The sequence below is a fragment of the Corvus moneduloides genome, chromosome 7 (assembly GCF_009650955.1).
Source record: "Corvus moneduloides isolate bCorMon1 chromosome 7, bCorMon1.pri, whole genome shotgun sequence".
In the NCBI taxonomy this organism is placed as follows: Eukaryota; Metazoa; Chordata; class Aves; order Passeriformes; family Corvidae; genus Corvus; species Corvus moneduloides.
Window position 1 is genome coordinate 10440073 of NC_045482.1, and position 18187 is coordinate 10458259.

General features: G+C 40.4%; 1 protein-coding gene across 4 annotated transcripts in view; it reads right to left on the reverse strand.

The window, feature by feature from the left end:
• HECW2 (HECT, C2 and WW domain containing E3 ubiquitin protein ligase 2) overlaps window positions 1–18187 on the reverse strand; it is a 180066-nt gene that overhangs the window by 83645 nt on the left and 78234 nt on the right. Inside the window, exon 1 of one of the 4 annotated variants that reach the window (XM_032114228.1) lies at window positions 2625–3160. The exons of the other annotated variants lie outside the window; for them this stretch is intronic. Within the exon in view, the coding sequence (XP_031970119.1) occupies window positions 2625–2664 (40 nt within the window). The 5' untranslated portion in view covers window positions 2665–3160. Of the gene's footprint in view, window positions 1–2624; window positions 3161–18187 lie in introns of those variants that run through there. 4 annotated transcript variants of the gene reach the window in all.

An 18187-nucleotide genomic window follows, 5' to 3' on the forward strand; every position in this document is an offset into this window, starting at 1 on the left:
TTTAGCACATAATTGTTGCTCTTTGGGAAACTGGCAACTGTTCCAGAATCTGGGCCAAAGAGTAGATATAAATATCCCTTCCCAGAACATAAAATATGCAACAAAATACTGTCTTACTGCATCAGTATCTTGTCCAGTGAGTCTACACTTCTGAAAGAAATAAAACAATGCAAGATGCACAGTTTCTCTCTATCTTCAGTAATTCTTAGACATAAAACACTACAGAACATAACTTCTCAGAGCTGCAACCCCTGTACAAATCAGAGTACATGAGATAATGCTGTACAACAAAAAGTGGGTAATAATAAATGTATCACTGTGTGGAACTTCACTCTGAGTAAAGCTCCTTGAAATCACTGTAAAGCAAACACATTCTGAGTAACAATGTCTTCTTTATTTAGCTACTAAACAATCAGCCAAACCCGGCATTAAGAAAAGTTGCACTGGCACACTGTTGGCTCTTCCTCAACTTGTCCTCTAGAACCTCCACGTCTTTTTCTGCAAAGCTGATTTGCAGGTGGTCAGCCCCCAGCCTGCCCCAATGTCAGGAGTTACTCCTGTTTGCCCACGTCTCCAGCCTGTCTGGCCGCACAATCATGTGTTTTATCATCTGCTACTCTCAGTTTTGCATGAGGATGTTACGGAGTGTTGGAAGCCAGGCTAAGCCAGTGTCTGACATCAGTGGTCAAGAGGCTTCTGAGGAGTTCATATTTTGTTCTTTGTGTCTTATATCTTTCACTATTTCTGTCTTAGGATAAAAGGATAAACTACCTGAAATCCATCACCTCACAGAGTCATCTTGCATAGCTTAAAGCAACAAATAAATAAATAAGATAGAGTCTTTCATAAGACAGATAAAGAGGAACTGCTACCAATTAATTATCTGAAACAAGCCTTACGGTCCCAGTGCACAGACCAGTCACAGGCAAGCTAACACTCATCTTCTGGACCCAGTTTCTGTGATCAGTAGTGTTAGGTTATGTGATAAAAGGGTTGCTTCCATCAATACAAATGATTTTTATTCTTCAAAATACCAAAACATTATAGAAGTCCAAAATTCCTGCTGTGGAAATATCACTGATTTAAATTTTATCCTGTGCAATAGGCAAAGGTCGCTATTGCAATCTAAGAGGTTCAAACTTTTGCATTCTGATCTCTTTAATACATTTATAATGATGCTCATACCAGAGCAAAGGTGATGTTAATAGATTCTGGTTGTCAGCTTTAATTATGCACAACTTAACAATTTTCATCTTTCACTACCGTATATGGGTACGCTAACTCACAGCTCTTGTGAAAAATCCATGCAGCTTATCTCAGAAAGATCAATCATGTTGGTAACACCATTGTATCCCTGCATAATTCTCTTATCCTCATTTGGGATTTACATCCCAATCTCCGATTTTTCACCCTTTCTGGAAGATGCTTTATGCAAAATCTTCTGAATGGTTTGTATTGTTCAGTTGAAGTTTTAAATTAAGTTCATATTGTCAGAATATTTCACATTTTAGGTTAATTTCAATAAATTTTGGGCACTGAAGATGGTGTGTGCAATGCATTCAGTTATTAAGAGGAGTGCTGGTACTAAGCTTTTAAAGCATCACTCTCATTTATTTCTCTTGCCAGGTGTCCTCTTACAGTGTGGATCAGCGGAGCTGAAGGCCGGTGAATAGCAAGGCTACATCTAGTTTTGTCTCAGGCTGAGACCTCTGGATCTGCCATCAGTTCCTCTCATAAACACACTACCAAGAACGGTCACCCCCCTACCTATTTTACTCCATCATTTCACTTAGTCTTTCAGAGTAACAGGTTTGTGGTTAATCTGCATTGGAGAATACTTCTGAACTTAATTTTGAGCCAACCATCAGGAGATCTCTAGGATGGCATTTCCACTGTAAAACAAAAAACTAATTTACATGCATTTTACTGCATTACTTCCAAAAACCTCAATCTCAATGCCAGCAGCTGCACTCTGCTTTTCAGTGTGAGCACAGACTTCCAAGCAGTAAAGCAGACTGTCACCAAAATGTAAGACTAACAAGAACATTCCAAAGAATACTTACAGTGGATTTTGGGCAATTGACTGGGAAAGTCTGCAACACTAACTTTTGTGCAGTATTTTCCCTTTGGTAACTTCTAATAATTTTAATTCTAGAAATACTAGAAATAAACATAAAAATCCATGGGTGATTGTTAAAGAAGTAGCACAGTGTTTACTGATCTGATGAACTAAATTCATTTCTTCCTTATATCCAAAATATGCTTAAAAGCAATTGAAAACTGTATCAGGACACATTCTAAGGAGAAGATAAAATGTATCACCTGAGGCCTCACTCCTTTTCTAGAAAGTAAGTAAATTAATACGTTCAAGGCAGAGTTTCTACTGCAAACAATTACTATAATAAACCACATTTTGTCAATCCATTTAAAATACACTATGTATCAGTTAGTAAAATACAAACAAATATTAACCCACTAAGCCAGAGCTTGTTTCTCTGATTTTCAGAATTCCCCATCTCAGCCTGTGAACACAGGTTATCTGGCAGAACCAAAATATTTCTCATGAAAGATAGCACCATTACTGAAATTAAAGATCAACACGTAGTTGTACCTTCTAGCCTTACCTGGCCATTCCAAAGGATGCCTGTGGATACTAAACTGCATTCCTCCATCAGAGCCCAATTAACAAACTGAAGAATAAAAACCAGTAATGTTTTACAGGATGGATATTGAAAACAGCATCCTCATTCCCAATCACAACCAGTGTTTTCTACATTAGTTGCCTTCTGGACCCAGTCTGTGTAGCTCAGGTTTGGATAATTTAGCTCTGTGTTGCATAATTTCAGCTCCACGAGGCACGTCTGTCCTCTCCCTTCCTGCTGTCATTTGAAGGAAAGGCTTTCAGAAGGATGTTCTCAAACTCCGCGGCAGTTTTGAGCAGTTGCACACCATCGTCTGCCTCTTCTCCTTTATTCAAGGGTTTATCTGGGTTCAAGCAGCCCGTGCTAAAACACGTAAGGTATTACGTCCTTCAAGCTCAGCTATTTGCAGCCACTCCCCTCTGAAGGGTACAGGATGCCGAAGCCCCATCCTCCCTTCACTTCCTTCCTTGCCTTGTCCATGGGAGGATTCCTCAGCATGGCCACGGCCCCGCAGCACGGGCGGGCTGATGTAAACAGGAGGATCGTTAAATCCTAGAAATGACGGCAAGGCAGCCACAGCAACGAGCACAGCGGGAGCTCACTGGAAGTGCTGGCTTTGTTTACACAGTATTTTGCTCTCCCGCATGACTTCCCCACAAATCCAGTTATTTCAGGGAAGAGGGAACTGCTCCATGACGTCTGGCTGGGATGGAGCTGCCTTAAACCCAGGATAACTTTGCACAGGGCACTCCTGGGCAGGAGGATAAGCAGGTGGCAGAGAGCTTCCATTACTACCTCTCCTCTTTCGGGGTGGTAAATGCCACCTCAGGGCAGGGGCTTGGACAAGGCTCTATTCCCCCAGATGCTGTGACTCCTCAACGGTCTCCTGGTGGAACTACAACTGCAGCTGACCTAGAACTCCTTCAACCTGTGACAAGGACCCAAATCGTGCCAAAGCAGTTCCAGTACCTTGGTGAAAAAAAGGGTACCTAAAGGAATCTACAGTCTGGTCGGCGGTCTGAGATTGAATCTTTCATAGCACACATTTCATGAAATTGCACACTTGTGGAGCTGTAGGTTCAGGCTCTCAAAGCAAATCTTGGTTTTCCTAGTAATACTCAGAATAAAATTTAAAAAAAAAAAAAAAACCACAATAAAAAACCCCTTCCACATCTTACAGGAGTATCTGTTCTTACTCAGCTTGAAGATTTTTCAAAAAGCGCTTCCAGTCAAAGAAATTAGGATGGATTATTTGCTAATGAAGAGATGAAAGCTAATGTATTGCTTTGTGCTTGCATGAGCACCTCTCGGAATTGTATCTTCAAAGGACAGAAGGCAAAAGAACATCAGAACTGGAACACTGTAAGAGAAATCTAACACACTGCTGCATACTAAATGGCTGGAAACATTTCTCCCTCAAATACCAACAGAGCAACCCCCAAAAAAGTGGAGAACAAAATTCTTGGACAGTCTTAAAAGCTCCCTAAGCAGCTATAAGATCCTACTATCGCAGTTCTCTTTACTCTTCAGGACACTTTGGAAAAAACTTGGAAAGTAATGGAAATACAAGACACAGATCTTCGGCTGAGAAAAGCAAGAGCAGAAAACAGGCAGAAAAAGGTACCACAGATGTTCTTACAGCCTCATACAGGAGAGAAGATGCTGTTGCAGCTCTTCCTGAAGGTAATCATGCACTGCCAGAGTGTGCTGGGCAACACTCTGAACTACAGCTGGACACAGATTTTGGCCTTCTGGTGGCACAGTCCTCCTATATTAGCAGTGAAGGATCATCATAATCTATAATCAGATAATTAGTATCATGTCCACGGTCAAAAAAGCAAAGAGGTGTTTGTTCCTCACTGCACAGCAACAGTTTTTCCTGTTGCACAACCAAATTTAAGGTTCATGTACCTCCACTGATTTTCCCTGAGCTGTGGGCAAGAAGCAGAAAGACTCCCCTCACATTCCCTCATGTGCCCCCTGTGACCGACTACATACATTAGTATGTTGCTGACTTTTATTGCACTCTATTGCTTTACACAGCAAGAGCCATTAATAATTTTTCTAGTTGTGAGTGACAGGATGGTCAGGAATAACACCAACTTCTCTAACACTTCGCTCCTACTTCAGCTGCAGAAGCAGGACGTAGAAACCATACCATACACCCAGTCCAAACACTAAACCATGAAACCTTTTTCCTACTGAAACTTTAATAGAGTGGGAAAATCCTTGCTCTCATTTTCAGACACAGCCTATATTCTGACACTGACCATTTCCTTCTTTTCCAAGAATTATACCACTACATTTGTTTCCATCTTTATGTACACTAACTCTTCAGCATGGGGATCAGAGCACTCCACATGCCTCACAAAATGTGATATTTCAAGGCACAGCAGCAGCTGAAAGGATTAGTTAACTAGAATGCAAGACACAAAGATACCAAAAAAAAAATACAAGTCATTTTTTCAGACATATGACAGTACAATGGCAGGAATAAAGTGGAATTCCACTTCTCTGTGTTCAAAGTAAAGGCATCACTGAAATTCAAAGCATTCAAAGACAAAAATAATCCTTTCACCCATCTCACTGGCAGAAATTCAAAAGCGTAACAAGAGGAAGGAAATGACCTCAAGCTTAACCTCTTTCCTGAAAATCTTACTAATCCTTCATCATAAACGATGTGCACTTCATTCCCATCTCCAGTTCAGGTTTCACGCATGTGCCAGCTCCACGGCACAAGTGTCCTGTGCATCGGGAGCCACCTGCCAGCTGACCTGACTCACCTGGAAACCACATCTGGCACAACACACGGACACAACAATGCTTGGCTGTTCCTGCACTGCACTACTACAGACTGGCTACTACAAGAAGGGCATAAATGTTACACCAAAAATTAAGCTAGAGAATAACATTGAATAAACTCTGACAGATGGTACTGCACCCCCTTAGACATAAAGACTATTAGATACTCAATGATACTGCAGAAGACTCCCAGCATCTTCACAAAATGCTAATAAACTACCTACCATTTAAATCTTGAGGTCCAGCTAGCTGTATGTGGGGGGAAATATGGCATGTGGGAACCTTCAACCTCTTCCTGAAGGAAGCAGCACACAGCTGAGGCAAAAGCTGCACTACCTCTCATGTCAACTCACAATCATCTCAGCTGCTGATAGTTTGGAGTAAGTGATGTGTGCAGAAGATGGAGACTGCCAAGAGCAGTGGCCACCAGGCAGGGAACAGTTTGGAAATTCAGATTTAGGCCACCAATGGCTACCGAAGTTGGGCTTATACCTACATTCTAAGGCACTACAATAATTTAGCAGGCTATTGCATTATAAAGATTAGAGAACATGAGGACAGCAAAGATGCAAGCAATATACTAAGGAAAAGAGAAACCTGTCTCTCTCCTTAGCGTCATTTCTTTTTTTTTAAGCACTTCACTGCTTCTCACATCTTGTTAAAACTGAGATTAACTCATCTTCACAACCATAATTCCTTCTCAGTACACTCCTCACTGTTACATCCAATTCCTCACCATATCCCCAAACACATCCCAACACTGCCACATTCCCCTATTCTAAAGGTGTTTCTCCCGCTTTTAACCGTACAAAGTTCAAGGGCAAAAAAACCAAAACCAAACTCAACAACAAACCCTGTGTGCACCAGTATCCTAAAATCCTGTTATTCTGGGACAGGACTGTTTAGAATATCTAGAAACACAAGCCATTTTTTCCTAACTAACATTAAAAAGGTTATTGTGGGGGTAAATGCTGTGAGAGCTAAATTAAAGAAGAAAAAAGGAAAAAAAAAAAAAAATCTGTGTCTAAGCTTTTCTGTGCCATATTAAATCTGCCAGTCTAAGTTTATTGTGGAATGTTTTTCATCATTTTCCTCCTCAGCCACAGCCTTATATGGTGTCAGATAAGCACTTGTTTGCTGGCAGCACACGAGCTGCTGAGCTTGCTTCAGCTGCACGCAGAAGAGGACTGCAGCTTCCAAGGATAAAGGGCATGCACTTTTATCTGTGACCACATTCCCATCACAAATATTTGCCAGAAAAACTGAAAAGTATAACAAATTATTCCTGCTGTGGAAGACATGATACCAGCAAAGCTCGGTTCTTGTCTACATAGCCTATTCTGCCCCTGGGAAATTCTGTTGGTAAATAAACATTACCGACAAAAGCACAGTTTTGCTGCTAGCACAGCTGCATTTACAGAGAGGGCTTTCTCTGGTGTGGCTGCCTTGATACACATCACATGTAAACCCACAGGCAACAGAAAAAGTGAGGGGTCATTTATTCTGTGGCCTTCATGCTGGTTTCTTTATTAACCAGCAAACATCTGGTCATGTATGCAGACACCCCATGCAGAAAGGTCCCAGAGAAACTGGCAGTTTTGCCTGGTGTTTGTTTTTTTCTGGTCAAACATTTCTCAAGTGGAAACAGTGGAAACACTTCAAGAAAGGCCATATGGTTATGGCCATCCCTCTTTCCTCCTTCTCAGCCTCAAAATGTACTTGGAGCAATTCCTGCTCTGCAATCAGAACATTATTCCCATTCAGTCTGCTGCTGCTCTCTGGCAATGGTCACATTTTCATCTTCTGAGAGTGGGAATATTCAGGAAAGGTGAAATTTGGACAACACTGTGTGGCCTGTAATACATGGTAGATTATACTGAATGATGATGTAATGATCTCTTCTGGGTTTAATTTCAGTAAAATATGGGCTCATTTGACAGCCATTATTAGCTCATAAACTAACCTTAAGTGCACTTTATTCCACATGTAGATCATCTGTAAATGACTTATACCTCAAAAAGAGGCTTTTCTTGTGGAACTGTCAGCAAACACAACTGCCATAACTGAGAGGACTTAAAATAAAGTTGATGACTGTTCCGTTTTTACTTTTTTGTTGTTGTTTGCAAATCTAAAAACTAAACACTATTTTGAATCATTATGAAACACACATCTGCCCTTTAACACCATACACGTCACTGCAATGCACATGTAGGAAAAGCACAACAGGCTAGAAGAGATTTCAAAAATATAGGCATGTTGCTTTAAACCTGTGTTCTAAAACAGTTGCCAAGTGTCATTTGTTCTGTTTGTATTTATGAAATTTTAAAATCAGATAAGAAACAAGTGCTTGGCAACTGTTTATTACTGAAACATTCGGCTTGAGTACTCACCTTTACTTCCAGACAGCATTTTGCAATATGCCTCGTGTTGGCTACCCATGAAACAGAGTAGAATTCATTACAAGCATATTTGCTATTATTGATCTGTAGGTTTGTACAGAACACTTCCTAGTTTCCTGCTTTCCTTTTTTGCTCATCCTTCTGCTACGTTTTCATTTTTCCTCCAGCTTTTCATACAGCAGAAGAAACTACCCTATTTTATACAGGGTTTACAGTAGCAATGGTACATTATTAGCTGAAACCCAGCCAGTGGTAAGATGGGTTCCCTAAGAAGTAGCTAAAGGAAGTACCAAATCTGTTATTACTTGTCTAATAAGCTACTAAACTTCTTGCCCTAATTAACAGGAGCTTCCAGGCCTAGTTATTAGCAGCCATCCTATTTCCCTTGCCCTACAACTTAATAATGATACATGAGTACTTTATAAATTTGCATAAATTTTGCAAACACTTTTTGACAAGTATCATGCTTATTTACTTGTTTCATCCTCTGGTCCTGAAAGTGAGGTGATGATAGATTGTAAGCATCTATAATGTAGGTTACACGGCCTTGAGGTTGATACATTTCTCAATTCAAAAAACTCACCTAACAGATGATCCTCAAAATTGGTGAAAACCCAGAACTTTTAGTTACTCATCACAGCAATAATTTTAAAACCTCATTCTAGCTTACTCAAGTGACACAAATCCCTCCATTTCTGCAATTATCTTCTACAAAAACTGACCTGAATTCACCGATGCATTATCCACCTGATATGCTCTTTTCTCATTCATATTCTAACAGACCTATCACCGGCAGAAATATTTACATTTTACAAATGCTAGAAAATATTGATACAGCTCAAAGGATGAGCTCAGTCACTTCAGATCAGTCACTTCTCTATGTCCAACATCTTGACCAATAAGACCTTTCAGGTGCTTCAGAGACACCGAGAAACACCAACCAACCATATTCAGCTACACCCCAAAAGTAACTTCTTCATCTTTGCCTATCAAAATAAAGGAAGCCATCAGCACAAGAGCAGTGTCATTCAGCAAGGGCTCACACTTCTAACCCTCCAATCGTGTCACAACTTTCAATGAAAAAGCTGCAGGCCCAAATACATTCATTAGGTATACATAATAATTCTGAATAAATTGCAGAAAAAATCTTAATGTATATATGCAACCAAAAGGCTAAGTTCAGTAAATATATTTCTTTTCTAGAACTGAAAAAAAATATGCAACTCAGAAGAAAGCACAAGAATTAAAGGTATGTATTTCTTCTTAAATCCCTGTAAGTGCATAAAGTATCCTAATGAGCTGAAATCTTATTTGTGAGAAGCTCTCAGATGTGTGATGAGAAGGAGGCGCTCCCTTGCCAGATGGCTTGTTCTGCTCATGGCCATGAAGGAGAATGACTGTAACCATGAAAGCAAAATTAAGTGTTTTAACTGCCCACACATGTACACCCTCCAGCAGTTCTAACAAGTAGCTTTTGCCAGTGAAACTTTCTACCAGAATTACTGAAAGTTTTCCATAAGACATTAAAAAAAAAAAATTAATTGATCATTATCAAGGGTGTTAAACGTCAAGCACAAACCATTTTGAATTACAGAGCCAGCATCACCCAAAAAGCTGACCTAGCCTTTGCACACAGCAATTCACCAGCTGCTTTTATGGCCAGCTAGCTGGGTGTTAGCTTTTGATACTAAGTTAGCTTTTGATACTAAGACCCACCTTAAGCTTTCCCCAGAGTTCTCTTTTCTTTCCTGGAATCAACCAGCAAAGAGCAAAGTATAAGCCAAGCACACTCCCCAAGAGTCCTGTGGAGGTTCATTTACCCTCAATCACTTTTGCATTTTCAGCCCTTGTTTTACTGGGTGTTTACTTGGACTTATTTCTCTTTTTGGTGGGTGGGGGTGTGTGTGTGTGTGTGAAAGTGCTATTTATTGCTGGGGATGAGGGCTAAAAGAAGCAGCAGTACACCCACAGAACAAATCAAATACACAGAAAAAAGAGTTTTCCTGTATACAACAGCTGACATCTAGGGATCCAGGAGGTTAGTTTGGGTTTTGCATTCTCAAATGGTTGATGGTTTGAACCCTGGACCTGTTATGATGGCACAGATATCTCTGAATTTCCAGCAACGTGGCATCCTTCAACACTGAGTGGAGAGAACTGACTCATCACTGAAAAGGAGAGAATGGACTGCCTTTGGATTCCTCAGCTTCGCTTTTGATTGCACTTGATTATTGCTTACAGTTTCTGACATTGATCAGTATTCTTCTTAGCCTGTTCCAGCCTTTTGACAGTCACAATATCAGCTAGCATTTCACTTTCGTTGTTCAAGTCCATTCCCAAAAAAAATTTTTTTAGGGGAAAAAAATTTCTTTGCCAGTTTCAAGCGATTACTCACTGCCTTTTAGAAATCCTTCTAGTTTCTGAAACTTGTCAAAAAATATTCTTTTCTCTGTCTCTGCAGCACACATCTCTTAAGGATCTTGTGGGATTTAACATTCCCTTAGCAGCTGTTGTTTTTAAGTTTATCTTCAATATTATGAGCTGTTTAAGCGGGAATGCAAACTAGTCTGTTGTTGTCATTTGACAGCAATAGGTTTCTTAGGGAATTTGTTAGAAAGTCAGGGAGCTTCCTGGTTTGGAATACAGAAAAATATTTATATTTAGACAATATACTTTTGTCAATGTCTCAGTAATTTAACCCAAATGTAAAACTGACGAGCAAAAAGAATAAATGGTCCAAGAATAGAGGTGCTAAGCCAAGACAGATACAGCAGCAATGCTTCCCGCTCATGCCTCTATTAAAGAGTGTAACCATCAGCTATGATATTGTGAATACCTCTGCATAAGCAATTTTGCCTTTCCTTTTTACAAACCACATAACCTCTAGCTTAAGTACTCAGCGACATCCTCCTATTTTCTTTATATATGTATATGTTTGCTAAGGCACCAAAATGGCTGATAAGGAATGCTACAAAAAACCTACAGATAAGAATAATAGGTCTGCATAAAGAGAGCAGATGCATGTTTGTAAGCAGTGTGCTAAGGAAGACTGTTAAAAGAATATGCTGAATCACAAGCCTTCACTACCTTGCTCACCATTAGCACTTAATTTTCCTGCCCAGCTACTCTTCCCACCTCCCCTTCAGTGCCCCATGCATGGAAGATCTAATGGCAGATTGCTCATCTTCAGTTGCAATTGCTGAAAAGCCCTTCCACGCTTTTTACAGTATCCTCTCCTGAAATGGGTTTATTAAAAAACTTTGCTCTGAACTGGCATAAAAGCAGACCTAAATGTTACAATATTTTGAAAATTATTATGGAGGCCATTGCTATTCCTTGACTTCAAATGTGCTGAGATGCTTTACTGTTGTGAGAAGTATTACATACTCCTAGCTCTGACCAGATTCCTCCTTTCTTCTGCCTTCTGCTCGTGATGTAGGGACTCAGGATTCACTTTAGATTTGATATGGCTATTGTTAATTTGCAGAATTAATACATTACATAAGATAATCCGAGTTCATTATGAAGCCAAATAAACCTATACAAAGCAAACATCTTTTCTAAGCACTTCCTACTAATGTTGCATCTGAAATAAAATATTCTAAATGTTTCCAAAGACATATGTTGTTCCAGTGAGGATAGCCACAACTACACAATGTGGTAGTGTAAATCTAAGAAGTGGGCAAGAACTATACAAAACCAGCAAAAAAGATATCTATGGTTTTAAAAGTATATAAAACTGCAAACAAAAAAAATCCATTCAGATTGGTTCTATCCCACCTAACTAGCCACAAGTTTGTACAGTGAGCTGTAAACTTTGCTAATATTTGTGAACCAAGTCCCCAGGGCATAATTTTCAGCCAAGCTGCGGTTTCTGCATTTTTGCATCATTTTGTATTGTGTGTCTTTGATTATTTGCAAACAGACTATCCCATTTGGGGATCTGGCACAAGCATGCTGAAACTGCAGAATTTAACAGCACAATTAGGGAAACACTGTAGTCACCAGGAGAACAGCTTCTTTGGATGAGCACATGACTGAAGTCTGATCCAGTTCGCTTTACAGAAGCGCATCATGTTTTCCTCAGTCCTGTCCCCCAAACAGTATAGCGTGCTTATACATTGAATTAATCTTCAAGCAGACACAGGATAACCCAGAAACAGATCAGGAGCACAGCACATTCCAAATCTGCACATACACTTTCAAAGATGCTATTTTTGCAAGGTATACAGATGGAGGAAATATAATGTGCTCACTGCTGTCTCAGTGCCTGCATTCTTCCACTGTCCCTGACCTGATTCATGTTCCCTTGGACTGCAGCCTGGGGTTTGTTTATTTGACAGACATTCAGAAGTTTTTTGTTGGTTCTCTGCTGAGACCACCAAACCTATTTTGTCACAATGTGCCACGAGTTTGTTCTGGTGGTTGTAGCCACCTATTTTTGCTGATTTTCTCTACCACACTCGGGATATACCATCTCCTGTGCTCAAGCTGGAGCTGCAAACAGGTAGGTATGCTGACTTGCAAGTCAATCTTGTGTCAAGCATTGTTTTTCTTTTATGCATTCCTGTCAAATCAATCAATAATTTCTTCAGATTCTTCAACAGAGATGCTTTCATTGATGCAATGCTTTTGTTTGTTTTTTAATAAACCATGACTATTCTGTCCTTTTGCCTGCCCTTGCTAAGAAGAATGCAGCACCCATTCCCTGCCCATGAGGTCAGGGGGCCAACCCTGCCACTGCCTCAAGAACTGGGAATTATTAAATAAAAAATTAACTACAAAATTAAGTACTTGGGCTTTGTACCAAGAAAGCACAGAGGGTTGGAAATATTTGTAAGTAATTGGAGAGAAAGTATAACAGAGATACCACATACAAAAACTGGAGGGGAAAAAAAGTCATTGATATCCTAAATCCTGACCACAGTGAAGTGGGGTTGCTTTACAACTGCCCATAAATCATAGTTGGTTTTTTGAGTTATTAGTTCGTGGTTTCCACCATCCCCTTCATATTTCACTCTTTTCTCTTAGTTCTTTCATAACTAAGAAATACCCGTGCTCCTCCCTCAGAAAAGATTTCAGCTGCCCTAAATGCCAGGACAGAACTGCTGTGGCACCTGCAGCTGCAACTCCTCACACACACTTCTACTACACTCCTAAAGGTCGTATTAAAAAGCTTACAGATCACAGTATCAAACTACCACGGTCAATACTTATACTCCAACAAGAGAAATGTAGCAAGTTAATTGTTCACCACTGCAAATCACAGGCAACAATCACTGACAACAACCACAAAACCAGAGAAACAGCCCTGCACCTTATTCTGTCTCCTTCCACTGCAGTTGGATTTGTATTTTGTACCTGCTTTTATGCAACTCTCACTGTTTTGAGACACTTTACACACCGACAGGGTCAACTCCTTTGCAGATGTTCCACACTTTCTTCTCTGTTGTGGTGTGCATGCATTCAGATTTCCCTCGAGTGCCTGACAGTGCACATCACCTGTCTGGAGATGCACATTTAGAGATGTGGTATTTATTGCCTGCATCAGGGACTTTCTGTATAATGCACCAAAGCAGGGCAAGCTGGCTCATTACTTGCTGCCTCAAAGTTCAAAGTTCAGATCCAGACCCAGATGTTGAACTTTTTAAATATTAAGGACCGTCTGTTTTACTTTTAGTTTGGCTCATCAGAGAGAAAATCCCAGATCATGGTGTTTGGTGCTGGCTTTCTCAGTTCTGTCCCTGAGTTGCTGAGTAATCCTTGGGAAGCAAAGAAAATCCCGAAGCCTTTGCCTACCTACAGTATAAGACAGATATGCTACTAAAATGGTGTCCTCTTACTTATTTTCAATCTAACTATGTAAGACTGCAGTCAGTTGCCAGCACAGTGACTCAGCAGAGCCCCAAGCAGGGAAACGCCCTGCTGGGACTCCTGCAACCCAAAGGGAGCATGGCCAGGCACTGGGCCTTTCCTCACAGAACAGCCTCACCTGCTTTGGGCATCTGCAGGACACTCAGGACACCCACAGCAAGGGCTCCTGGAACCAGAATGCAAATTGCTTGTAAATAATGGAATAGGGACCAACGCACTTTGCCTATGCAGCCTTCAGATTTCAATGTTGTTTTATGAAAGCTTGGTAGTCCTCAACTCAGCATCTTTACATTACTCTGATTAATTTACACTTAAGTTTAGCAACATCCTTAATTTTCCATTGGAGAGCCTGCCTGTCACTTCCCCGTCTGCAACTCTCACACTAATACCTGTCGGTCTGGAAGCATGCCCCACATTCCTAACGGGAAAGCTCAGGTGCTCTTTGGGGATATTTGTCTCCCAAATCCTTTTGGAACGTGGAGCACATATAACAGATTTTCAGAGACTATCTGTTAATTAGTATCCACAGAACTATCAAGGGCATCTGTGGTGTCGAACACAGTATCCTCTATTCAGTAAGCAATTTATTTCAGGAGGTTGACTCATTTCCTTAAAGCTTTTTGAGCTATCTGTTGTGACTGAAAAAAATTCCGAAAATTTAGAAGTACTCAAGGAAATGAGCCAACACATCCTGGAAGAAATTCATCCAAAATACACACACAATAAGATAAGTCAGTCTCAGATTTCTAAAGAAATGAGCAGGAAGGAGTTCTGAAAGAACCTGAAATATTTTCTGTGAAACACAATGTTTGTTTCCCCTCATCGTAACTCTCCTTACGCCCACTTTAAAAGCAGCATATTATGGTTAATCAGGAAGCGGTCTTCCTAAGGTTTTTTTCTCCCTGCAAAGAAAAAAAAACCTTCCCTTAAACAGTTTAGTGGATCTCCCCTATACTTAAATTAAAAACACTGCTGTCTGTGTGCCTGATGAGAATTTTCAGAAACTGGTGCTTACCCCTAGAGGCACAGAGCCCATGGTCAAACCATATATCCACAAGAGAGCCTTCTCAGTGAGATGAGTAACACACCCCTGAATTACCTCATCACAGACTCATTACCTTCAAGGGTTTCCAGCAATGTATCAACATCTCAAGGCACTAGGAAATATTCCTGAGCATCAAATAAGCTACCTCAAAGTAACTGGTAGAGTTCATGTTTTTCTTTGGAAATTTAAATGGAATTTTATGACAATGTCTTGTTTTACTACGTTTAACTGCACAGCAGTCCTAAGCAAAAGGACATCACCTAAAAAATAGCATCTTATAACCTATTCTTCATCACATGACATGCAGTATATAGATGGTGAAGAGGGAGAAAAGGAGGTTGTAAGATCACTCAAGACTTTTGCAATCTACTTCAGCTGAAGACAATTTAGAATTTCCAAAATAAATTAACTTCTGAGTAATGCAGTGATGGCAAAAACTGAGCTTTCAAGTAATAACCAAAAAAACTGCTAACTTGTCTTAAGCACCATCTTGTCACACTCAGAGTAATAGGAATGATTTTTTTTCCCCCTATACATTGCCAGATCCTTTTCCTCACATATAGGCTTTAGTAGTTTTGCAGTGAGATGGATGAGTACTTCAGAGTTAAGATTTACCTCTTAAACAAAAAGGATACCAATACAGTTATTTCTCATCCCAAATATTTAAGCTGATGTCATGAAGATGAGAGAAATGAAGCCAAACACTGCTTATGATAAGTACTAAATAGCTCTGCAGATTAATCTGGATGAGACCAAAGCCAGAAGAAACACAAAAGTAATTTTGCAGTTCTTTAGAAGCAGTATCATTTTAACCAGTGCCAAAAATCATCAACGGAAGTCAAGAAAGGAGATAACAATTTTGCTTATTTAACTTTTTAGCATAAAATCTCAGAAATAAAAAGTGCTCTCTCTCATGGTGTTAACACGCAACAGCAAAAAAGAACACAACACTGTGTAGACTAATGAAGGCAAGGAAGTTTTATTAACTTGTGCAATTGTCTTAAAAGCACCTACATAAAACATTTATTTTTCTTTCTACGTTTCCAGCAGAATATTTTTTAAAAGCATTAATTCCCTGGGACTCTTCAGGCAACAAACAGAACCTAGGACTGAATGCAACTAGAAACAAAGGCTCACCAACTCAGCTACTCCCAGCAATACAGGTAAACCCAGACATAAGTAATTGCAAACAGTGCAATCAGACTTGCTCTCCTTTTACAGCAGCCTACAAATCACATCCCATCACAGCCTCTCTGCTGGGGTCACTGCTGCACATTGCAGCTAAGCAGGTCCAGTGGCAAATTACTGCCAAGAGTGTCCCTCCCACTCCTGATCCCCCACTCCTGCAGGTAACCCCTGCTGCTGTCCCTCAGCCCCTTCGAGATGCTAAACTGGCAGAGAGCTGTTTGTATTGGCAGAGCAAATGCTCTGCCAGCTTAGCGCTGCTCAGCCAGCGGGCGGGCAAACAGCAGCACCGAGCACAGTCGTCTACGTGAATCTGGAACACAGAGATTTTTGTTTAACTGCTTGAGCGGGAGAGAAGAAGAGCACTCAGTTCAGTGTGCTGTAATTAGGACTGCTTTCCAAACTTGAAACCTTTTGTGCTCATGACTTAGATTAGCGAATGCACAACAAACGCCAAAGCTCTTTGCATCCCTTGGGGCAGCGGCACTGATGTCAGGTGGGATGGCTGGGACTTCACTTCTGAACACGTAGCAGGGGTGTGGGTGGTTTGGGGTTTTTGAAGGGAACTGCACAATGCACTTTTCACCCTATTGCTCAAATTTACAAGTTTAAGAATACATCAAAGAAAGTGTTGCTGCCTGCACATTAAGTACCATCTCATCAATAACTCCTAAAAATCTTACTCATTTTTGACTTTGGTAGGTTGTTGCATCCTTATTCAGTATCTGGGAAGCAACTGCCTGTCTGGAAGTCTACTAAAATTGAAAGATGCATCTATGTTGAAAAATTTGTCAAACCGAATTTTCCCTCACCCTGCAGGCTACCATCTGCTGAACCATGTCATGCATGAAACTCTCGATACAAATTAGAAACATAGTGAACATAGAAATATATATTTTTTTTCTTTTTTTAACAAGGTCATTACTGGATATTTATCTCAGTGACAACCAAATGTGCCTGCTACTGCACTATAATGTTTTTCTACACATATCTCATTTTATGAAGCCAAACCCATTTAGGCTTAACTAGCTTCATATACAAGAAAGTGCTTCCACGTTTTATGGCAAAGATAAAACATTGATTAAGGTCCTGATTTTGCAAGGCATGGAATGCATTCAGTTCTTAGTCCTCTTCACAGATGAAACCTATCAGGTCCAAGCTTTCAGTTTTCACCTCTTGAAAATTATCCTCAAGTGTGACTTAAGTCACATGAACTACATTTTTGACCACCAGATAAAGTTTAAATTCTCAGGTAAGGACGCATTTAATAGAGCACGAGAGTTCACACCATATCTGGGTAGATATCTGTCTTTTTCCTCTCTGCCTTACTACAGTACATGCAGAATGAAAATGTTATTTTTATGGAAATTGTAGGTTCATTTTTTGCATTACCACACATTGGGAGATAAGGGATTAATTTATTCCCAAGGTTAGGGCAGGATTGACAAAGGCAATGAACCTACCATTTTTATGAACTTTCAAGGACTACTGACACATTAGTGATCAGTGACTTGAAACACGACGGAAGACTAAACAGTTTGACATTAACTCTGAATGACTGCCGCACAAAGGAGGCAGATCTCATGAAGAGAGTTTGAGCAGACCTTGAAACAAAGCTCAGAAGCACAGGATTTGCTTGCCTGAAAATTGGCTGCCCACCAAAGTGAGAGCGATGGAGTCCCGGCTGCTGCTGGGCACAGAGACAGGAAACGCTGCCAGGGCAGACGTCCCCAAGTTCTGCTGTGCCCACAGGGGGAGCGCCAGCGAAGCACAGTCCGTGTAACTGCGCAGCTCGCGCATCTTCGCCCCAAATCAGAGCCTCCCTCATGCCAAAACAGCAAAGCACACAAGGGCTGGGTGCCACTCTGGCCCTGCTCACCATTTTTCTGTACCAGAGAAGTTCCAGATCTGGCCATTCTCTGGGTCTTTTCTGTCCTTCAAATAGCATAAATTGCAGATAAATCTTGATGAGCTTTGCTAGGGAAGGAGGCCTATGAAAATCAGTAATGGCAGCTTCATTAACCTCCTCCAGTAATAATTTATGAACCTGTGTATCCAATATCAGAATATATTAAAATATTATATTAAACATATCTGGTAATAAAGCATTAGCTTCAGAATCCTGGTATGTTTGTGTCTCATCTTTTAGCTTTACCTACACCAGTCACATCCTTAACATATCCTATTTAGCACTCAGCTTGTAACACTTCTCCATTAATTGAGATTCTTACAGTCATTGA